Source organism: Nelumbo nucifera, chromosome 5 (assembly GCF_055504915.1).
Source record: "Nelumbo nucifera cultivar China Antique chromosome 5, China Antique-T2T, whole genome shotgun sequence".
NCBI classification, from domain to species: domain Eukaryota; kingdom Viridiplantae; phylum Streptophyta; class Magnoliopsida; order Proteales; family Nelumbonaceae; genus Nelumbo; species Nelumbo nucifera.
The window spans coordinates 75,653,425-75,678,512 of record NC_142653.1 but is presented as its reverse complement, the minus strand read 5'-3'; the positions used below and the strand labels follow the sequence as shown (position 1 = coordinate 75,678,512).

General features: G+C 39.8%; 1 protein-coding gene across 2 annotated transcripts in view; it reads right to left on the bottom strand.

Annotated features, from left to right (window-relative positions):
* Window positions 1–25,088, bottom strand: part of MAD1 (mitotic checkpoint family protein) — a 105,312-nt gene that overhangs the window by 9,645 nt on the left and 70,579 nt on the right. For both annotated transcript variants that reach the window (XM_088887540.1, XM_010254059.3), the window contains exon 10: window positions 24,821–25,024. In XM_088887540.1, the coding sequence (XP_088743666.1) occupies window positions 24,821–25,024 (204 nt within the window). The remainder of the gene's footprint in view (window positions 1–24,820; window positions 25,025–25,088) is intronic.

Here is a 25,088-nt window from a genome sequence, read left to right as displayed (position 1 = left end):
TGATACAGTGGATCAGACCTGATATGTTTACTTGTGGTCCTATATATTCAGTTATCTTGTTGCTTATTTTTGCTTTCTTTTCGTTTTCTTGTACTGTTATAGGCAGCAGGGAATTTCTGTCTTTTCACTTTATGTTATGTTAAACACAAAAAAAAATACTGCTTAGGATGGCAGCAACATAACATTCTGCCCCCATATCTCTTCTATTCTTTTCTCTTTTTCGTCTTCTTTTATTTGTGGGTTATTTTTCATCCTAAAACAGTTCTGCTAACAGCAGTAACTTCAAGTTGGTATCAGAGCAGGCTTAGCTCTGCTCGTCATTCGTGAATCTCATGTAAGTTCTTCCTAGCCGGCTGCATGAGATTTTCTTAGGACTGGAAATTTATCTCTCTTTGTGGCCTGATTCTTGGAGATTGGTGGAGTTCAAAGCTTGCCTAAGACAATTCTGTTCTTGGAGATTGCCCAGCAGTTAGGAAGAATCAGAGAACTTAAGTTCAAGTGAGTTTAGGGCTTAAATCTCAGATTGAAGGTGCCACCCAGACAATTTCTGGGTGGTTATTCAACTTTCCTGAAGACTTGTAACAGGAGATAGGGTTCTGTGAGGAGCAGCTGCTCTTTTTCATCTTTCTCCAAGACTGTTACTAGGGTTTTTCTCTTAAAACAATAAATCTATTGGATTGTTGTCCCTATTCTCAGTTTTGGGGGATTTTTTGTATTCAAAAGAGGAGCCGACTATGTTCTTTTTCTTCTCTGTGTTGAGTCCAGCATGGAGTTATTTGGGAGTGAATAGAAATCTGCTGGAGAAGGTGCTAGAGGCGCTGTTAGTATGACTTATAAGTGATAACAACCCTTTTCAGATCACCACAATCAAATTTGATGGTTCAAACTACTTGCATTGGGCTCAATCTACCACGATGGCCATTGGAGGAAGGGGAAGTTAGATTATAACTGGAGACACTAAGAAACCAGCCAAGGAAGACACTACTTATGCAAAATGGGTTCAAGAGAATTATCTTGTGATGACATGGATGTACTACTCAATGCAGCCCCATATTAGCAAAAATTACCTTTGGGCAAAGACAACCAAGGATATTTGGGAAAATATGAAAGAGACTTACAGCGACTTGACGTGGCTAGGGATTATGAGTTGAAAAGTGACTTGAACAATCTGAAGCAGGGGGAGAAACCTGTATTGGTTTATTTCTCTACTCTGAAATCATTATGGCATGAGATAGATCACCTTGAACAATTGAGTAGGAAAGCAATAGGAAGCAGCAACTTAGAACAAGTTGGTTGAAAGAAACAGAGTTTTTGAGTTTCTTGAGGGTTTGAATTCTGATTTTGACATTGTTAGACAGCAACTTCTCACTAGGGAAACTGTTACCTTGACCCAAGCCTACTCCCTTTTGCATAGTGAAGAAAGTAGGAGGAAGGTTATGTTGCAAAATTATCAAAGGGAGGCAACATTAGCAGCTGCAAGACAGAAGCATGGTGGTGACTGGGAGAAAGAGATGAAGAATGAAGGAAAAAAGGGGGTGTTTTGTGAGTACTGCAAGAAACCTAGGCAATAGGCACACAAAAGACACTTGTTGGAAGCTTCACCAACCTTATACTAGAAAGATTCATGAATAAGAAGGAAAATGCAAATGCAGTTATTACATCAAATGGTTCTTCCCTTCTTAAACCTCGATCTACTTATTTGGAGGCCTTAGATGCAATCAGGGCAGTTTTGACACAGTTGGAGAATGAAGCTAGATTTATAGGATCATCCCGGCCTACCACTACCACCACTGCTCCTCCTTCCTCTACTTTAGCTCTTGCCCACTCAAGTACAAGAGCCACTGTTTTTCATGCTACTTGAATTATAGCCTCCATTGCATTAGACCATATGACTAGCTTGTCTTCATTATTCACTTCATATAATTTGTCTTCAAGCAAAGATAAAGTATCTATAACTGATGGCTCTCTTGTTCCTATTTCTAGAAAAGGAAATATCAGAGTTGCATTAGACCATATGACTGTCCATGAGATGAATGGAATCTACCTACATGAACACCCACTTCGAAGTGATAAAAAGAGTTGCGAAGTCTTTTGTTTCTAAGTTTGTGAGTCAGGTTATTCTTTGGTAAAATCATTTGGATCATTTGTCTTTTTGGTTTTTGAAAAGCATCCTTCCTGCATTATTTAAGCCAATTCAAATGTCTATTATGCAATGTGAGAGTTGTGAGCTTGCAAAACATTGTAGATCACTCTGTTTTTTAAGTCATAAAAGAAGTAATGTTCCTTTTGAAACTGTGCACACTAATGTGTGGGGGCCATATCATATTCTTGCTATGGGGGGATATAAGTATTTCTTATTGTTTGTTGATGATTATTTCCATTTCTCATGGGTTTATCTTATGCATTCTTGAGATGAGACTCTCACTTTAACTTGTGCTTTTCATCAAATGGTTCTCGCTCAATTCGAAGTTAGAATAAAAATTTTCAGATCCGGTAATGCCAAAGAGTACTTCACTAAACACCTAAACTCATATTTTCTTGAGTATGGGGTTGTTCACCAGAGTACATGTCCTCATACACCTCAACAAAATGGGGTGGCTAAGAGAAAAAATAGACATATCCTAGAAGTTGCAAAAAGCTTTATGCTGAATTCTAATGTTCCCATTCGCTTTTTGGCGGGATGGTATTCATACTGCTGTGTATCTCATCAACTGAGTCCCTTCCCGTGTTTTGGATATGAAAGCTCCTTTTACATTATTGCATCCTAAGAAAGATTTGTATACCATCCCTCTTAAACTTTTTGGGTGTGCTTGTTTTGTTCAAAATTTGGGACCTCACTGTTCTAAGTTTGATCCTAAGGCTAATAAATGTATATTCCTAAATGTATATTCCTTGGTTATGCATAAAATCAAAAGGGATATTGCTGCTATGATCCTCGTTTTGGCTCAATTTGTGTCCATGGAAGTTACTTTCTTTGAGAATGTACCTTATTACCCAGGTGTTTCTTATCGGGGGAGAGTAGTGAGAGGGATGTTCCTAGTCTTTAAGTTTCTCTGCATATTCCTATTCTTGAAGGAGAGTTGTGTAATGAGGGTGCTTGTCAGAGGTGTAAGGAGTTGAGGGTCTTTCACAAAAGGTGGAGGCAAGTTGATTTTGGTGCTCATAAGTAGTCCAGGCAAGTTCCTAAGACTTTTGCAGTTCCAGATTCAAGTACTTCCACCTTGCCTGTTGATACATCACTCAAACTTTTGATTCCTTACCTCCTCCAAATGATCTTGATCATCCCATTGCAGTCTGCAAAGGGAAGTGTTGGTGCACTTCATTTACTGCCCATTGCATATCTCACTATCTCAGTTTATCACCTATGGTTATCTTTCACCATCCTATAGGTCCTACTTGGCAACTACCTCTGTTGTATCTATTCCTAGATCTGTCCAAGAAGTTCTTGTGGTACCTAGTAGAACAATGCAGTGGAGGAAGAGATAAATGCCCTCATTAGGAATAAGACTTGGGAGCTAATAGACAAGCTAGAAGGGAATAAACCAATTGGGTGTAGATGGGTATTCACTGTGAAGCATAACGCAAATGGTTCAGTTGATAGGTATAAAACCCGACTAGTTGCAAACGGGTATACTTAGACTTGTGGCATTGACTACCTAGAAACCTTTGCACTTGTACCCAAGATGAATTGCATTAGGGTTCTATTATCCCTTGTAGCAAATTTTTCATGGCCTCTGTTCCAACTGGATGTCATGAATGCTTTCCTTAATGGTGATTTGCAGGAGGAGATCTATATGGAGTTACCTCCTAGTTTCTATGATGAAGCTGTAGGGAAGAAAGTTTGCAAATTGCAAAAGGCTTTATATGGTTTAAAACAATCTCCAAGAGCTTGATTTGACAGATTTAGATTGGCTCACTCTAAGAGCCTGATTTGGTTATGTATAGGACCACTCCAGCCATACTCTCTTCATTAAGAGAAGTGATGCTTCCCTTACCCTTTTTGCAGTGTATGTTGATGACATTGTTGTGACCGATAGTAATGCTGGTGAGATTGATTCTCTCAAACAATTGTTTAATAAGGAATTTGAATTGAAAGACCTTGGTGACCTACGATATATCTTGGGAATTGAAGTGGCCCAATCTAGACATGATATCTTCATTTTACAAAGGAAATATGTCATTGATCTCCTTGAGGATACTAGGAGACTAGGAGTTAAACCAGTAGACACACCCATTGAATTGAATCAACGGCTGGTAGGAAAGCTCCTTTATCTATGTCTTGCCCATCCTGACATCTCTTATACTGTTAGTGTTGTCAGCTAATACATGCATTCTACTAGAACCACTCATCTATTGGTTGTGGAAATATGTCATTGATCTCCTTGAGGATAGTAGGAAACTAGGAGTTAAACCAGTAGACACACCCATTGAATTGAATCATCGGCTGGTAGGAAAGCTCCTTTATCTATGTCTTACCCGTCCTGACATCTCTTGTACTATTAGTGTTGTCAACTAATACATGCATTCTACTAGAACCACTCATCTATTGGTTGTGGAAAGAATCCTTGCTTGAAAAGATGTCCATGTCATGGCATACTCTTTAAGAACAATGATCATATGAAAATTGAGGTGTATATTGATGTTGATTGGGTCAATGTGTTGGCGTAGCAGAAAATAATATGTTGTTGCTCGTTCAAGTGTTGAGGCAGAGTATAGGTCCATCACTCATGTTGTGGCTGCAGTGTTATGGCTGAGATTTCTTCTTGAGGAAATCAAGCTGCCATTGATATTGCTCACAACCCAATCCAGCATGACAGAACTAAACATATTGAGGTTGACTGCCACTTCATCCGAGAGAAAGTTGCTTCTCAAGATGTCTGCTTGCCATATGTTGCCTCTAATATGCAGCTTCCCGATCTCTTCACCAAAGTCAAATTGGAATCAAATTTGCACAAGTTGGGAATGATCAACATCTATTCCCAACTTCAGGGGGAGTATAGCGATATAGTGGGCCAGACCTGATAATGTTTACTTGTGGTCCCATATATTCAGTTATCTTGTTGTTTTTTTTTGCTTTCTTCATGTTTTCTTGTACTGTTATAGGCATCAAGGCATTTCTTCTTCCCTCTTCTTCCCTCTTCTCTCTTCTTCTTTTATTTCTGGGTTATTTTCCATCCTAAAACAGTTTTGCTAACAGCAGTAACTTCAAGTTATAGTAGAGGTGCAACTAGGATCATGTTATCCCAAACCCAACTCAAAAAAGTTGTGTTGGTTCTGGTTGAAATTTGAATTCGAGTTAGGGTTGAAAAATATGAAACTAACTTAATTTAGGGTCAGGTTAGGGTTGAGACATTGAGCACCCCAATCCAACCGAAACCCAAAATCTGTTCACATCTATAAATATAAATATTTTATATGTATGTATATATCAACAATAAACTTAAAGCAAAACATTTCTAGTATAACATTTTTAAAATCAATAAGTTAAAATTTTCAATAGACCATATGTCCATTGAAAACAAGAACTCCTCTCCTACCAATTTAAAACTTTCTAGTGACACAATTTCTTTTTCTTTTTGCATGACTAAGTGACCCTACCTGACCATGGTTAAGGACCTCAGAGGGTTCCTTGGTCTCACAGGTTACAACCGCTGGTTCATTCAGAACTACAACCTAATACCAGCTCCACTAACAAGGCTCCTCAAGAAAAATTCTTTTGTATGGTCCAGGGAAGCTGGAAGCCCAGCAAACTTTTGACCTTCTGAATCTTTAACTTTAGTGTTACCTGATATCTGTAAGGAGACTTTGAGTGAGTCTGATGCCTCAAATAAATGGGGGCGTTGTTAATGCCAGAGGGAAGGCCCATAGTGAAGGCATTGTCATCCCAAGCCACGTCAAGGTCTGTGCATGAAGGAATTGATGGTAGTGATTATCAAATTGAAGCTCTTCATGGAACAATAGGTGTTATCTACTCAACAGCAAAAATGAAAATCCAAATTGCTAGGTGATTACCAAATTGAATATCAAGCTGGGGCCACTAGTTGTTCTATTGATACCTTGTCCAGGCAGCCTGAGTGCAAGCCCATGCAAGTATCTAGACCCATTTTCCCTCTCATCGACAGACTCTGAAGTGAAATGAATTGAATAAAGAGATGAAGGCCGTTAAAAACAAATGGGCCCAGGTGGGAATACTCAGGGTCACATAGTGATTCCTAGTAATTAGGTACACGTACAACAGTTTTTTGAACTTTTTCACGCCTCTCCAGATGGGAATACTCAGGAGTCCTGCAAACATACAAATGGCTAGCATCGCAAGTTAGGCATATGTTGTAGCATGCAGTGTCTGTCAACAACAAAAGTCAAAACTCGCCCCCTCCCCTTCTGGTCTTTTAGAACCATTGCCCACCCCCACTCAGGTGTGGGAAGATATATCCACGGATTTTGTCTTCGATTTGACAGTATTGGTAGGAAAATCAGTTATTATGGTCATAGTTGATCAGTTCACCAAATAAAGCCATTTCATAGGCCTTCTGCATCCATATAGCGCAATATTGATGGCTAAAGTCTTTGACAAAGAGGTTGCTTTAATTCACGATAACCCAAGGTCTATTATATCAGACAGATACCCAGTGTTCTTGAGACGCTTCTAGGAAGAATTCTTCTGCCTTCAAGGGGTTTGGCTGATGAAATAAACTAGTTATCATCCCCAAACAAATGGACAAACCGAAGTAGTCAACCATTGTTTGGAGACCTACCTATGTTGCTTCTCTAATGATCGACCCAAGCAATGGATGAAATGGTGTTGGGCTGAATTGTGGTACAATACCACCTACCATATCCCAGCTGGAATGTCACCCTTTAGAACCTTGTATGGTAGGGATCCACCTCCCATTGTTCCCTATGAGAAGGGGTCCACCACTGTGGCTACATTAGAGGATCACCTCTTACAATGAGATGCTATACTTCAAGAAGTTAAGGCTAATCTCCTACGGGCCCAACAACTCAAAAGAAGGCCTATGATGCCAAGCATCAACAGGTTGTATACCAGGTTAGAGATTTTGCTTTCCTCAAACTCCCACCTTACACAGGTAGACTTCTCAGCAGTCCTACATTACCTCAGTTTTTTTTATGAGAGGAAAACGGTGATTGAACTACTCAAGAAAGAATAAAGCCCAGATTAAGGCCCATTACAATAAATAACATAAAAAATAAAAAATAAAGAAGGATAAACAGCCTATGGGCCATTTGGCCCATCTTCTCTACACTCCCCCTCAAGATGAGCATAGATGTCAATCATGCCAAGATTGCCAGTATCATGCTGAAGTTTAGCCTTGGGAATGCCCTTGGTGAGGAAATCAGCTAACTGTCCTTTAGAAGTGATGAAAGGTAGACACACTTCTCCAGAAGCCACTCTTTCTCGAATGAAGTGCCTGTCAACTTCAATATGTTTAGTTTTGTCATGTTGCACTGGATTATGAGCAATGTTGATGGCAGCCTGATTATCATAATATAACATCATTGGCTTATCATGCTCAATACCCAGTTCCTCCATCAAGGATCTAAGCCACAGTGGTTCAGAAACTCCATGAGCCATGGCTTTGTATTCAGCTTCGGCTGAAGATCGGGCAACAACTGATTGTTTCTTGCTTCTCCAAGAAACAATATTACCTGCCACCAAGCTACAGTACCCAGAGGTAGATCTTCTGTCATGAATGTTTCCGGCCCAATCAGCATCTGCGTAGGCTTCAAGTTTCATATGGCCATGCTTAGCAAATAGAATTCCCTTTCCAGGGAAACCCTTCAAATAACACAGAATCCGCTCTGCTGCTACCATGTGAGTATCCCTGGGAGCATGCATGAACTGACTAATGCAACTAACAGCATATGCAATGTCTGGCGAGTCATGCATAGATAGAGAAGTTTTCCAAGTAGTCTATGCAAGGCTCCCTTATCTTTCAACAATAATCCATCTAAAGCAGAGAGTTTATGACTCATATCAATAGGAGTAGCAATTGGTTTAACACCCATCTTCCCTGTTTCAAAGAGCAAATCAAGTACATACTTTCTCTGAGAGATAAGTATCCCATCCTTGGATCTAGCAACATATATGCCAAGAAAGTATCTCAATTCCCCCAGATCTTTGATCTCACACCAGTCACAACAATATCATCAACATATACAATCAAGTAAACGGCCAAGGATCCTCTCCTCTTCATAAAGAGGGTATAATCAGACTATGTTTGTACATAGCCAAAGCTAACAAGGGCAGCCCTAAACCTTTAAAACCATACTCTAGGGAACTGTTTAAGTCCATAAAGAGATTTCTTCAGCCTAGAGACCTTCCCTTTCATATCTGTTTCATACATCCCTGGAGGAAGACATATAGACCTCCTCATGTAACTCTCCATTCAAAAGTGCATTCTTTACATCCAGTTGATAAAGTGGCCAGTCTGAGTGTGCAGCAAGAGATAGCAAAACTCTCACAGAAGTCATCTTGGCAATATGAGCAAAGGTCTCCAGATAATCAATCCCATATATCTGTGTATAACCTTTTGCAACCAGCCTAGCCTTGTACCTTTCAATGGTGCCATCAGCAAGATATTTGATAGTAAAGACCCACTTACAGCCTACTGGATCCTTCCCTTCAAGCAAATCAATCACTTCCCAAGTGTCATCCTTGTGCAGAGCATCAATTTCTGTTCTCATAGCATCCCTCCATTCTGGAATAGTAAGAGCTTTTGACACAAACCTGGGAATTGGGTTAGAAGCAACAAAAGAAAGGTAGGCAAAATATGAAGGAGAGAGCAAACTATAAGAAAGGTGTTTGGAAATGCAATGTGCAGTACACTTCCTTTTTCCTTTCCTAATAGCAATAGGGATATCAAGGTCTGGGAATGATGACTCCAAAGGGGTTGTATCAATACCTGTTGTCTCTTCTGTGATTGGAAGTGCAGGAGGCTCATGTGTTGTAAGGGAAACAATCTGCTCATTTTTGGTTCTCTGCCATTGGTACAACCTGGGATTAAAAAGAGGACGAGGAGGTAAAGGAGGAGAGATAGGAACACTGGAATGAGAATGAAATGACTGATCCTCCCTTGACTCATTTGAAGGAGGAAGAGTCTCAACAGAAGACTGAACTGGGACAAGAAGGGGAAAAGCAAAGAACTGTGACAAATTCTCCCCCTTTGGACAATGCCTCTCCTGAGAAGAATCATAAAAGGAAGAGAGCACATCAAAGGTGACATCCATTGAGACATACCGAGTGCCATTCTTCGGATCAAAACAACAGTAACCCTTTTGTGTGGGGGAATAACCAAGGAAGATACACTTGTGGGCTTTTGGTTTAAATTTATGTCTCTGGACACTTGGGATATATACATAACAAGTGCAGCCAAAGACATAGGAATAGGAAAAAGATCCTTGCCCGGATGAAGAAGACTGAAGGGAGACTTAAAACCCAAAACATTGGATGGCATACAGTTGATTAGGTAGGTTGCAGTGAGAACAACATCACCCCAAAATTTTGTAGGGACATGTAAGGCAAATAGAATACTTCTTGCAACTTCAACAATATGTCGATTTTTTCTTTCAGCAACTCCATTATGTTCTAGGGTACTAACACAGGAGCTTTGGTGAATAACCCCCAAATCAGTGAGATAACAGGTCAGATTTTTCTCAAAATATTCTTTTGCATTGTCGGATCTGAAAATTTTAATTCTAGTATCAAACTAGGTTAGGACAAATTCATGGAATTGCCTCAAATCTGGAAACTTCATCACGGGACTTCATCAAAAATATCCAAGTGAACCGAGAAAAGTCATCAATGAACAAGATAAAATACTTGTAGTCACCCATAGAAGGTAAGTGGTAAGGCCCCCATACATCAAAGTGCACAATATGAAAAGGAGAAGAAGATCTTTTATTACTCAAAGGATAACTGCTTCTACAATGTTTTGACAATACACACGACTCACAATGAAGACTGGACAGACTAATTCCCTTAAACAGTTCTGGGAATAAATGACTCGATGCAGAAAAAGAAAGATGACCCAAACGAAAATGACATAACATGACTCGAAATATGGACTCTGTAGATGTAGACCCAAAAGCAAATTTTCCAGGTTGTTCATGGCTCTGTCCAGGAGTGTCTAGTAGATATATTCCATTCGCCTCATAGAAACTCCCAATCACTTTCTGAGACTCCAGATCCTGAAAAACACAATAGGAAGGAAAGAAGGTTACACAACAATTCAATGACTTAGTTAAGCTACTTACAGATAACAAATTTGTATTTAGCTTGGGTACATGAAGAGTAGAAGAAAGTACTAAGGAATCCGTAGCTTTGATGGTTCCCTTGCCGGAGATAGGGGCAAGAGAGCCATCGGCTAGGGTGATTTTGTCACGACCAAGAAGTAAACCATAAGAAACAAACAAAGTGGAAAGGTTGGTCATATGATAAGAAGCACCAAAATCAATAATCCAAGGGATCCTACGATTACCTGAAATGGTTGCATGATTGGCAAAAGCCCATATACCTAAATGAGCAAATGCAGAAGATGTTGAATTTCCTGGAGGGTTGGAAGAAGAGGCCACACCCTCTAGGTGACTGATTGTCCTCCCAAACTTCTCATATTATGCCTTCATAGTTGGTAACTGCTCACTAGTAGTCATCTCTTCAGTTTGGTATCTGTCATTATCTGGACCAATAGCAATATTGGCACTCTCTGCCTTCATATTATTAGACTTCTTTTGGAATCGAAGAGGAAGAAGCTCAGGGTGCAATTTCCAACACTTGTCTTTAGTGTGTTTTGGCTTCTTACAATACTCACAAATAATTTCTTTCTTCCCTGAGCTACTTGGAGTCCCTGCAACTCCCTTGGGTTTCACTTCCATATTAGCAAAGTGATCATTTAGACCAGCCCCTTGGACCTGGACAAGTCTCCTACTTTCTTCACTACTTACCAAGGCATAGGCTTGAGACAGTGAAACACTACCCTTGGATAAAATATTTTGCTTTGGATTCAACCCTGTCAAAAACTCAAACACCTTGTTTCTCTCAACAAGTTTCCTGTAGGTCTCAGCATCATTAGTGGTGTCCCAGGCTACAGCTTCTATCAAATCAATTTCTTGCCATAAAGACTTCAGTATTGAGAAATACACAGTTAATGGTTTCTCCCCCTGTCTCAAATTCTTCACATCACTTCTCAACTTGTAAACCCTGGCCACATTTAATTTATGGGAATAGGTTTCAGCAACACTATCCCAAATTTCCTTTGCTAAATTCATCCACAAATAGCGCTGACTAATCTGCGGTTGCATTGAGTTTACAAGCCATCCAATAACAGTATAATTTTCTTGCATCCATTTTTCATATGATGGATCATCTTCAGAAGGAGCCTTCTTGCTCCCAGAGATAAAACCCTATTTGCCTCTACTACAGATATGAATTTTTACTGATTGTGACCAAGCCAGATAATTAGTTTCATCCAGCTTGACGGTGGTCACAGACAGTAGAGAGTCTACAGAGGCTCCCGGAACTTGTCCGGATTCAACATGTTTGTTATCAACTTCTGAAGGGTTCATCTTCTTAAATACTTCAAAAATAACTTCTAACAACTTTGAATACAAATGAAGACAGAACAAAAACTGTATTGTGAGCGAACCTCTATGCAAACGTACCAACTACCTGCGTCACACACTGAAGCCGGGAGAAACAGAGAAATCTCAACCACTCCTTGTAGACTTCACAGAACACCAATCCACTTGATTCGATCTTCAAGATGAAGGATGAGAAGACCTTCAATCACTGAGCACCCAGATCAAACTCCCTGTGGGGCCCGCAATCAGATTTCTCCAAAAAATTAGGGTTTCGGCCAACACACTTGAATCTGTCAGGAGGACAACAAAACCAGTCCCCTTCTCTCCAGAAACCACCAACAACTGGGCTGAAATTAACTATTCATACGATTCAGTTCTCCATACACACTATGTATGGGGAAAAAGAGGTGAAAAGAGAGAAAAGTCGAGCCTACTCTGATACCAAGAAGAAAAACAGCCTTTTGAAAAGAAAGGACTATTTAAAAAGTTGCAGAAAATCAAAAGAAAGTAGCAGAAACCAGGTTTCAAGAAGAGAGAAGAAGAAGAAGAAGGTGGCAGCAACTAGGGTTCAGAGAGAGATTTTCAAACATAACCTTCTCTCTTACACCCCTAATTCTATTTCATTAAGTTAAACTTTAATAATTTACAGAGAGGCCCCTAGTTGGGCAAAAAATTAAAAAACATAACACAAGAAAGAATAAAGCCCAGATTAAGGCCCATTACAGCAAATAACATAAAAAATAAAGAAGGATAAACAGCCTATAGGCCATTCGGCCCATCTTCTCTACAGAAAGGTCAGCATGTCATACCTGAAACTTTGGTTATTTGGAGTTTTGGACACACCTTGGTACTGATGGTGCAACATGGAAGCCTTATGATAAGCACCAACAGCAGTTTCAACATCTAAACCTTGTGGATGAGGTTGATTTGAACACGTGGGGACCTGTTAGGCCACCAATAGAGACAATTAAGCTCAGGAATAACCCCATCACCAAGTACCCCCACATGAGGAATGGCCTTCCCAGCAAGCCATACCAACAAAGCCACATCAGCAACAGGTTATGGCAGGAAAGGAATAGATCTGTGAATGTAATTCAGATGTAACATTATAAAGTGCTGGCAAAAACTCATGTCATGAACTGTTGAACCCAAATCTCTCTCTCTCTTTTTCCATTCAAATTCTCTTCTTATTCTTCCACTTCCGGAGGCTAGTTCTTCTCATAGGAACTCTAAGTTAGGCAGCAATCCTGACTCCTTGGTTACAATTTTCTCTAGAACTACAATTGGCCATGGAATGACTGTTATAGTCATAACTAAGACTAACAGGTTCAACAGGCTGTAGAGATGATGGGTCGAATGGGCCTTAGTTTATTTCTTTTTATTTAGTTATGTTTATGTTTTACGTTTTTCAGTAGTGGACCATAGTTATGGGCCTGCTTTCTGCTTTTTTGTTATTGTTTTAGTGCTGGCCGCCCTGTTGAGGGTATTCATGTAATTGTACTCAGATTACTATTAAAGAATAAAAGATATCTTTAGGGGCTGGAGAGAAGGATCGAACTACTCTCTTCCTTCTTCCTTTTTCTTCCATCTTCTTCCTCCATTACTTCTATCTCTTCCAACTTCTGCGATCTTTTTCTTCTTTTCCAATTTTTTCTATTTTTATTGCAGGTGGGATCTACAACTTGGTATCAAAGTAGCAGACCTACACTCTTTTTTCTTCTCTTTAATCCCATACACAGGTTGTATGGAGAATTGATTGGTTAATTAAATAGCATGTATTCATCCCAGTTAGAGGAGGTATTTGGAGAAGATTGCAATGCTTATTTGGGGCCCAAGGAATGTTCTTGGAGAGCTTCCCGAAAACCCTAGCAAGTACTTGGGACTAGAATAGAAGCGCTTTGATTGTCTTTGAGATCGACCCGAGTTGGAAAGATTTCTGGTGCCTCTAGTAGGAGCGGCTAGACTTTTCTCCCTTTCTTCCATTTTGTCGAGTCTGGTGAAATCCCTAATTCGGATGTTTGAAGAGCAGTTTGGGCCTTGAGGCAGTATGTCTTGACTAGTAACATCCTATTTTGATTTCTGTTTGTCTTCATTTGGCCAATGGAGCAAATTAGAGGTGAGATGAAACACTCCACAGATCTTAGACCTGGTTAAGGAGGGTCTGTGGAGACTGTTGGGGGCAGTAACCTCAGTGAAGCTGGATGAAACCAATTGTTTGGCATGGTCTCAATCTATAAAGATCCATGTATGTAGAAGAGGGAAATGAGGATACATCACTGGAACCAAGAAAAAACCTACGAAGGATGACCCTACTACCTATGAGAGGTGGATGCAAAAGAACTACACTGTAATAGGTTGATTAGTGAATTCCATGCAACCTCATATTCCAGTTACCATTACTTGTGGATGGAGACTGCAAAAGAGGCGTAGAACTGTGTTACAAAGACCTATATCCAGAAGTTGAATGTCAATGGTCATACAAACTAAAGAATGATGTGAATAATTTAAGATAGGGGTGAAACCTTTGGTTGTTTACTTCTCTGTGCTGAAATCTCTTTCGCAACCAATTTACTTGATGGAGACTATTGTGTGGGAATGTACTAAAGATGCCAAGACTCATAAGATGTTAGTGGAGAGAAATCGGGTCTTCGAGTTTCTCACTGGACTCAATCTCGAGTATGATATTGTCTGATAGAATATTTATAGCAAAAGACAAAGTGACTTTATCCCAAGCCTATGCCATGGTTAGTAGTGAGGAGAGTCAAAGACAAGTGTAGGTTACAAAAGTCTCAACGAATCACTTTGCCAATGCTGGGATGAAGCCAAGGGTCGGTACTAAAAAGAAAGATGTAGTATGAGTATTGCAAGAAACCTAAGCACACGAAGGATACCTATTGGAAGCTACATCTAGAGCTTCCAACAATAATGGTAAGAAGAGTGGGACTGGGAAAGTGGCAATGACAATGTAGCTGCCTCTTATGAGGTTGAAAAGGGTTCCAATGATGAGAAATCAATGGGAGAACAGCTTGCTGATGTTGAAGAAAAGTATGAGAAGTATGGATGACTCATCAACCACTTAGAATCTACTACTACAACTAGTACTTCTTCATGAAATATCCTCTTTTTCCTATGCCCATTCAGGTATTTGTGCTACTACAAACCGCTTCTATCACAAGTAATCACAGGACCCATTGGATAATTGATTCTGGAACCTCAAACCATATGACTAGTGAGTCCCATTTATTTTCTACTTATTGTCTTTTATCTGGCCAAGACAAGATCTCCCTTGTTGATGGCTCCCTTGCCCCTATTTCGGAAAAGGGAAACATCAAAGCTTTCGATACCTCACCTTATCTTCAGTCTTTCATGTTTCTAAATTAAATATGAACCGGCTTTCAGTAAGTAATTTGAAAAAAACCTTGAACCGCAATGTAACTGTTTTCCCTTCTTACCATGTTTTTCAGGACATGAAATCTCAGAAGGTGATTGGAAGTGGCCATAAGACGAATGGGATATAGTTGTTGGATATTCCTAAGCAAAGTCAAGTATCAGCTCAGAAAGTTGCTTTTGGTTCTAATGTGTTAGAGTCAATCAGTCATATTATGTTATGTCAATATCAATTGGGTCAAGTTTTTTATTCGTTGAGTCATTTGTTTCCAACTTTGTTTAAGGAAATTAAGTTGTGAAATCTACATTGTGAGTCATGTGAGTTGTCAAAGCATTGTGGAAACTCTTATCCTGCACATAATAAAAGATCCACAATTCCTTTTCATATTGTTCACTCTGATGTGTGGGGGCCATACCATTTACCTTGCATGGGTGGTTATAAATACTTTATTCTGTTTATTGATGATTTTTCACGTTACACTTGGCTTTACATTATGCATTCTCGTGCTGAGTTACCCAAACTTGTGAAGCAATTTCTTGAATTTGTGCTTACCCAATGTGATACCCTCATCAAAATATTATGATCAAACAACGCGTAGGAATATTTTGAGAAGGATCTTGTTTCATATTTTGAGAGGTTTGGGGTTATACATCAGAGTTCATGTCCCTACACTCCATAGCAAAATGGAGTGGCAAAGAGAAAGAATCAACATGTTGTTGAAGTAGCCAAGAGCATCTTTTTTGCCTTCCATGTTCTAGTAAGATTTTGGGGTGATGCAGTTATGACAACTACCTATCTTATTAATCGCATGCCTTCTCGAATCTTGGGGTTCAAATCTCCCTTTGTTGTGTTCTTCCCTAAGGGTGGAGTGTTTCATATTCCTTTATGTGTCTTTGGTTGCACATGTTATGTTCATGTTCCTAGCTCTCAAAGACATAAGTGGCACTAGTTTTGTCTCCATGGATGTCACCTTTGAGAGTCACTTCCTTTTTATAGCCATTCTCCTAAGGGCGATCATTCCATTAAGTTGTTTGTTTCACCACTTCCTCTGCCTTCTCTTGTCAACCCTGGAGTTGAATCCCTTGTGGCTTCTTCTGTCCCATTGGCAGACTCATCTCCAAGTTCTTCCATTCCTGCTCCTCCACCTTCTAGTCCTCCAATTTTCACTACTCATCCTATTTTTAAGAGGTGATACCAAAGATAGGCTATGACATGAATAGGTTGTTCCCCCATCTACAATTGATCCTCAGACACTCCCAACTCTTGAAGAGAGGCAAAAGAATAGGAACCTGCTCCAAAACCTTCCTTCCCAGACTTGGCCTACCTATAGTTGTGAGAAAAGGTAAGAGAAAATGTACAACACATTGTATTTCTAAACACCTTTCTTATAGCATATTGTCCCCATCATATTACTCTTTCTTAGCCTTTATTTCTTCCTGTTATCTCAGTGGCTTCAGTAGTTCGAACCAAAGGAAGAAGAAGAAAAGGAACAGTCGAATCTGATAGCATAAACCCTATCAGTCAACCCTAATATGAATTAGCCTCTAATTAGTTGTACAAAGACTAAACTACCCCCCACTTAAGTATAAGACAAGAAGTCTCTATTAAAATTGCCACATAAGCACATAACTTAACAGAAAAAAAAATGACTAATCTACCCTTATTCGGCTAGCTCTAACACTCCCCCTCAATCTGGAGAATATATGTCATATAATCCCAGCTTGTTAAATATATAGTTCACTCTCCCTGAGCTTAAGCCTTTTGTAAATAAATCTGCCCATTGATCACGTGAGCCCACATGTTTTGTACTTATCTCTCCAATAAGGACCTTCTCCCTCACAAAGTGGCAATCAATCTCTATATGCTTTGTTCTCTCATGAAAAACAGGGTTAGATGAGATGTGGAGTGCAGCTTGATTGTCACAGAACAATTTCATAGGTCTACCCATGGAGAACCCGATTTCATTGTAGGAGATTCCTTAGCCATACTAATTCACACGTAGTGTGTGCCATGGCTCTGTATTCGGCTTTAGCACTGCTCCTTGCCACAGCCGTCTGCTTCTTACTCTTCCATGTCACAAGATTCCTCCAAGAAATGTGCAGTAACCTGTAGTAGATCTTCTATCAGACACAAAGCCTGCCCAATCTGCATCTGTATACCCAATTACCTCAAGTCTTCCTCTTGGTTTGTACAATAACCCATGGCCTGGAGCTCCCTTCAAGTACCTTACAATTCTAAGAACTGCATCCCAGTGAGGTATCTGAGGGTTCTACATAAATTGGCTCACCACACTGACTGCAAAGGAGATGTATGGTCTCATGATAGTCAAATAGTTCAGCTTCCCCACTAACTGTCTATACCTTCTAGGATCATCAAATATTTCCCCTGTATCACTGCTCAACTTAGCATTTGGCTCCATGGGAGTTTCAGCCAGTGTTGCACCTAACAGTCATGTTTCATCCATCAGATCAAGAACATATTTTCTTTGGCACAAGTTTACACCTTGTTTTGATCTAGCAACTTCTATACCCAAGAAATACTTCAATGTCCCAAGGCCTTTTGTTTGAAAATGGTTTTGCAGAAAGACCTTTAGTTTATTGGTTCCCAATTTGTCACTACCAGTTATGACAATATCATCCACATAGACCACTAATAAAATCTTTCTGGCTTCTGAATCATAGCTGAACACCGAGTGGTCAACCTGGCATTGTTTCATTCCAAAATTCTTCACCACTTCCCAAACCAAGCACGAGGCGATTGTTTCAACCCATAAATTGTGATTTTCAATCTTCACACCTTACCATCCTGCCCCTGAGCAACAAACCCAGGTGGTTGCTCCACATATACCTCCTCCATAAGGTCACCATGAAGGAAGGCTTATTAATGTCAAGTTGAAACAAGGGCCAATCATACATAACTGCCAAGGAAATTAAGACACGGACATAGCCAATCTTAGCCACTGGAGAGAAGGTCTCCATATAGTCCACCCCATACAACTGTGAATAACCTTTAGCAATAAGTCTGGCCTTCAGACGCTCCACACTACCATCCGACAAGTATTTAATAGTATACACACATTTACAACCCACAACATGCTTACCGGGAGAAAGAGTAATGAGCTCCCACGTTTGAGTGTGCTGAAGGGCAGAGAGATCCTCCTCCATTGCCTGCCACCACCCAGGTGAGCTAAGAGCCTTTTGGACATTCTTAGGTATAGAAATAGATGACAACAGTGAAACAAACTAGCGATGTGAAGCGGAAAGGCGAGAGACTGAAACAAAATTGGAAATGGGATGGAGGGTACAAATACGTTTACCTTTCTATAAAGCAATGGGAAGATCAAATCTTGAAGGTTCTAGAACAAAAACAACAACAAGATCCGCAGACAAGGTAGAAGCTGAAGGAGCCGGTGTCTGTCGATGAGTATACACGTGCCAGATCAGTGGCCGTTTAGTAGGGATCTGCACTGGAGGAGGTGAAGGGTCAACCCCAACTAGCAATCGGACCCCAAACATCTGAATGAACCAAAGCAAAAGGACTCAACATACGACTATCAACTCTAGGACTGAAGGGAACCCAACGATGTTTCCCATACTGACACGACTCGCACTGTAAAGACAACAAATGACTCAAAGACGGAACCAGTATCTTGAGTGCCTTGAGAGATGGATATCCCAATCGACAATGCCACTGTAGAGGAGTGAGTGAAGTCTGAAGTACAATTAACGATCCACCACCGTCAAGGTAATGCAATCCACCAACCTCATGCCCCCCACCAATCTTCTTCCCTGTCTTGAGATCCCGAAAAACACAAAAGGAAGGGAAAAATGTAATAGAGCAATTAAGAGTCTTGGTTAATTTACTAACAGACATAAGATTGAATGGAAACTTAGAGACATAGAACAGATGATAAAGAAAGAGAAGTCGTGTCAACATTACCAACACCACAGATGGAAGAAGAGGAACCGTTGGCAAGGGTAACAGTTTGAGATGTGGAAGTTTCAGAGAGGGAAGAGAACACACCTGGAGTCCCGGTCATGTGATCAGAGGCTCCAGAGTCAATAATCCAGGGAGAGGGTTTGGATGCCAGACAAGCTATACCTGAGTGGGCAAGGGTGGTTGTAGTATGCTGTGAAGTAGCCTAGAGGAACCTCTCATACTCATCGCGCGGTACACTCACCATCTCCTTCCGGGAAAAAGATGTAGATGTAGAAGGTGTTAGATCTGCCTGTCGGTTATCACTGACATCAACCCCACCAGCTACTGCATGATTAGCCCATGTAGAAGGAGGGCAATGGAGATCATAACAGAAATTCATCGAATGTCTGTCCCTACCACAATGGGTACACTTCCTTGTAGAGTTACTTTTTCCTTTACCACGGCCTCCCCCTGAGTCACGACCACCACCACGGCCAAATACGGAACCACCACGACCTCCTTGGGAGGCATGTCCTCCCCCTCTAGTACCATGTCCACCTTCTGTGTCTATCACAAATGCTGATCTGTCAGACTGTGTGGGATTCTCTGTAAATCCCAAAGAAATCCTACAAAGTCGTGCAAAAACTTCCTCAAGTGTAGGAAGAGTAGAGCCTCCCAATATTTGGGCCCTACTGGTTCATATTTTGATTTCAACCCCACTAAGAACCTAGTGGCATCTAGTTGTTCCCTCTGTTGTTGCTGAACCTTAACATCTAGAGTGAGGGGATGATAGACATCGAGTTCATTTATGAGGTTCTTCATATTGGCATAGTACTCTTCTAGGGTTTTATTCCCTTGCTGCAGATCGAAATACTCGTGATAGAGCTTATATACCCTTGTAGTATTATCCTGCCCAGAATAAAGCTTCTTGGCATGTTCCCATATGTCCTTAGCTGTACCTAAGAACATAAAGTTGGTACTTATTTTGGGTTCCATACTATTCCATAACCATGTCATGATTTGGGCATCTTCCTGTTCCCAGTCGTCAAACCCTAGAGAATCAGCTGATGGTTTATCTTCCTTCACGTGTTTCACTTTCCTCTTTGCCTTGAGGAAAACTTCCATTGACTTGGCCCATGGCACATAATTCTCACCATTAAGTTTAATGGAGGTCATCTTCACACCCAAATAATCGGAGGGGATCATCACACTCGGTTTCTAATCACTAGAACCATCTCCCTTTGCTGCCATTATGTCTCCCCCACTGCTATCTCTAATGTTGAACTCTCAATCACCAACCAAATACTACAACAGCCAAGGCTGTGCACAAACTACCATCCAGATTAAGAACAAAAGGTAAACCAACATTCAAACAACACCAACAAGGCAGAGAATTGGTGTAGGCAATTCGGCCATTCCTTCCAGCCCCCCAAAAAAAAAAATAAAACAACTTTTGTTCTTGCTCACACCACTACTGATTACACAGAGCCATAAATCACCACTACAGTAATTCAGCAATTTACTAACCACATACAAGCCCTCTTGAGGCTGCTCAATAAAGAGTGAGCATCAAAAGCATCACCACACAACCATCTCTGTCCCACATGGTATAGGTCTGTCTGACCCTTTTTTTTTTAAAGGTCACTACCAGTCCAAAGACATCAACTACAACCACTACAGTAACCCCTACACCATTCGGTCACTGTAAACACAGCCTGTTCTTGGGCCTTTTACCAAGAACCAAGGCTACAAAGAACCTAGTTCTTTAAGTTCTGATCAGTACGAGCAGATTTTTTAGGGTTTTCCAACCCAGAAACACCAACACAAAAAAAAGGATAACCAACTTTGATGGAGAGCTCCAGTTGGCCATCCACTTATTTCTGGAGTTATTCTCTTGAAAGGCAATCAAGTTCTAAGCAGAGAAAGAGAGGCCGAAGTGTTTTCAGACCTTGGTCGACTTTGTGTTCTCCATTTGCAGTCCAGAGAGAAGAAAAAGAAGTCACGAACAGAAAGGAGCAACAGTCACGAGCAGAGATTTAAAGAGCAACGTCCTACTCTGATACCATGTTATCTCAGTGGTTTCAGTAGTTCAAATTAAAGGAAGAAGAAGAAGAAGAAGAAGAAGAAGAAGAAGAGGAACAGTTGAATCTGATAGCATAAACCCTACCAGTCGACCCTAATATGAATTAGCCTCTAATTAGTTGTACAAAGACTAAACTGCCCCCCACTTAAGTATGGGACAGGAAGTCTCTATTAAAAACTGCCACATAAGCACATAACTTAATAGAAATAAAATGACTAATCTACCCTTATCCGGCTAGCTCTAACACTTCCCAACCTATGAGAACTAAAGTAGAAGCACTTTACAAAAATAATACCTAGGATATTGTGGATTTTCCTCATGGGAAGGAACCAGTGGGATGTAAGTGGGTGTTCACCATCAAGTGTCATGTTGATGGCACCATTGAGAGGTGTAGGGCTCGACTAGTAGCCAAGGGGTATACTCAGGTGTATGGAGTTGATTATATAGAGACCTTCTCACCAAGATGGGCTCAAATTGGGCCCTAACATCTCCCCCCTCCTCAAGATGGACTTCATCCCCGAGGGCAAGCCAGGGATAGTCTGGGTTAGAACTACACAAGACTTCCCAAGCAATGTACTAAATGGTTTGCACCCTGAGGCATATGCCAAAAGCGTTGATGCCTCCAAAGCACTTGCCTCATACGCCTTTTGCATAAGGCATGCTAGAGATGTACTCCTCATTCACTCATGCAAGCCTCATACAAAAATGATAGAAAGAAAGAAAAGAAAGGGAAGGGAAGGGAAGGAAAATAAAAAGAAAGAAAAAAAGAAAGGAAAAAAAGAGAAAAGAAAGAAAAGGAAAGGAGAGGGAAGGGAAGGGAAGGGAAGGAAAGGGTAAGAGAAAGAAAGTTTGGGTTAGGAGTGAAGCTTCAACTTTGTTTGCTTCAATAAGATCCCAACTTTCAACTAGTGTTATGCATCTACATTCTCCTTAATACAAGACATCCTTCATAAAAAAGAAAGAAAAAAAAAAAAGATGAGATCCCCCTTCCTCCTCCCCCTCCTTCCTCTTGTTCTTCCTCCTCATCCCCCTCTTGTTAAGGAGGTGTACATGAGGCTTACACCGCTTATGTTCTAAAGCACACCTCACACCTCTAGGTAATGGAACACATCACGGCACACCTCTACAATTTAAAACATTGCTCCCAAGTGGCAACTTCAATGGGCAAGCCTAACCAAACCAAAGCTTACATGAAAACTTTTCTTCCAATTTTGACCCATTCATAATCAATGATCCGTTCTAGCAGTAGGTCAAGTTTAGCATCTTCTTTCAGGTCCGGTAAAGTGGGGCAACAAATAACTTAACTCCCTAAGTGCTTTTTCAACAAGGAAATGTAAAACATAGGATGTAGTTGTGTAGATTCAGGCTGGTTCAGGCGACATGCCATGAGGCTCACCCTCACTGCGATCTTCAAAAGGCCACAAAGCTTGGGTAAGAGGTAATATCGAATGTGCTTGGCTATAGAAGCTTGTTGGTGAGGATGCAGTTTGAGATAAGTAGGTCCTTGAAGTTGAACTCTACTAATCTGTGCTTCTTGTCATACTGATGTTTCATTTGCTGTTGAGATTTGAGCAAGTTATGCTTGAGAGTCTACAAGACCTCATCTTTGTCGAACAGGTAGGAACCAGCAGCTGCCACCAAGGATGATGCCTTCTGTAGGGAACTATAGAGGGTGGAGGTCTTCAATAAAAAAGCTTGGAAGGGAGTCATACTCTTTTTTTTCTTTTGATAAACAATATATAACATTTCATTAATATCAAGAGGCAATTACTGACCCTTGGGAAGATGCGAGGTGCCGCCTCTCCAAGACATGGAACCCAAAAAAACATAAACCAAAAGAACCATAACAATGAATACATGAGTACTACTATAAAATTACAGTTAAGCCCAAAATAGTGTTTCCCTCTTTGTCCCTTGTTTTGCCAAAGTATCCACAAGGGCATTCGTTGATCTCCCCATCCACTGTACTATAACAATCATGTTTCTCGTCAGCTATTTATATATCTTGAGCTCATTCTTGTAGATCCAAGCTGTGAAGATATATCTTGATGTACATTATTAGTATAGCCCTTGTTGTACAGAATAGTATTCTTATTATTTTATTTGTTCTTTTTATCTTTCAGCCCTATAAGGGTATTCTTGTAACTGTACATATCTTTTATATCTTTAATATAAAAGAGGTTCTTTGGGTTGGGGGTCAACCATTCTTGACACCCTTAATTCTGTTCTCGCTCTTGTTCTCAGTTCGGTTCACATGGTACCAGAGCAGATTGCTCCTTGATCCATTTCTCTCTGATCCACTTTGTTTTCTTAATCCGTTGAGAACTCGTAACACTGCCAATTGGTTCTGGACTGTCTTGATCTTTCCAGTAACCATTTTTATGCACTCTGTGCATCTAGCAAGAGAGATTTCAATGGATCTCTCTCGTTTGACATCCATTTGCAGTAAGATTTGAAAGGAGTTGTCGCATAGCCCTTCTCAGCATACTCTGAAATTTTCATTGAGATCTGTGAAGTTTTGAGAGAGATATGTACTTCTCTTCTGGGCAGCTGCGTCCAGACTTTCCTTTTCTGGATTGTGTATCCAGTTTTCTTCAATTGCTAGATCTTGGACCATCTCTAGTGATAAGTGGATCAACCATAACTGTAATCACTACCTTACCGCTTGAAACAGTAAATGCAAATATGAACACGAGCAATGTTTTAAAAATCATAATCTTATCATAAATCATAAAGGGGCTGAATGAAGTCATATCGTAAATCATAAGATTTTCTTCTGATTTTTCTAAAAGTTGTCAAAAACCTTTAAAAAATACTTGAACATCTAAAAAAATAGAAGAAAAATTATTTTGTACAACTTTTGTACCCAAGCAACAGTCATAGTTTAACAGATCCTATGGTATAATTAAGCACCACTTTGCTTTGGTAATCCTCATCCTCAAGACTTTTAAAGCAAAAATCAAGCATGCATCATAAACAATATTATGATAAATCTCTAGTTTCTATTGTTTCAATTATTAAAATCAAGCATGCATCATAAACAATATTAAAATAAGAAACTACTAGGTTGCATAGAACCTAGCAGATTCAAGAACAAAATAATTCAAATTTCAAACAACACACATTAGTACAATAGTGAAACACTACAAATAAACATTATATACAATTAAAAAAACTAAATTCTCAAGTCTAAACTAAGATATGATCATTCATATACACATTTTATTTTTTTTTTGTAATAAATAAAAAAGTAAACGTATTAATAGAAAATGTATAACTAAAATTACACATTTTAATTTTAAAGTCTAAGGAAATTAAAATTTCAAGTCTAAGTACACATGAGGTATTCTGTTTTCATGGAAAAAGAATACAAAGAAAAATCTTTATGACTAGAGGGAAGATATCAGATACTGCAGATATGACAAAGAAAAATCTTTGACTTATAAATTGCTAACTGATTTTAAAATTTAAGTATGCAATAATTTAGCAGCCCAATATCATTAACCATCCAAAATTAAAAGAAATATTTTAACTGTGGCCTAGGTAAAGCCAAGTAATTGATTGTCACTAATCAGGTCCAGACAGTTGAAAATGCCCAGGCAATCTCAGGGACTTTTACCAGACACTGCCATGCAGAGTGACTAAAGGCCTGCATCCTCATTATGAAATGTTATGTTACAAACAATCTTTTGCCAACTTAGATTGGCTTTCATCTCACATGGCTCAAAGCAGGAGCCAAATCAACATTGCAATTCACAGCAACATCACCCCACCTCAGATTAGCTTTCAATATGCCCTAATATGTTGAAATTACTTTAGATTTGATAACTCACCTTGGACTCGAGTAAAGAAATTTCAGAGCGAAGTCTATCGCCCTCCCTCTCTAATGACTTGATTCTCCTTGCTTCATTATTCAGCTTCTCAGTGAGCAACTTTATTTCATCATGCTGATGATTAATGACTTCTTTTTGTTCATTTAAATTGCTCTCCAATTCTTTAATGGAATATTCCTTTTTAGAAAGTAATGATTCTAGCTCCTGTGTTTCCAAAAGTACAAGTAAAACTATCAGGATAAAAAGCATGAAGAAAAAATACAATAAA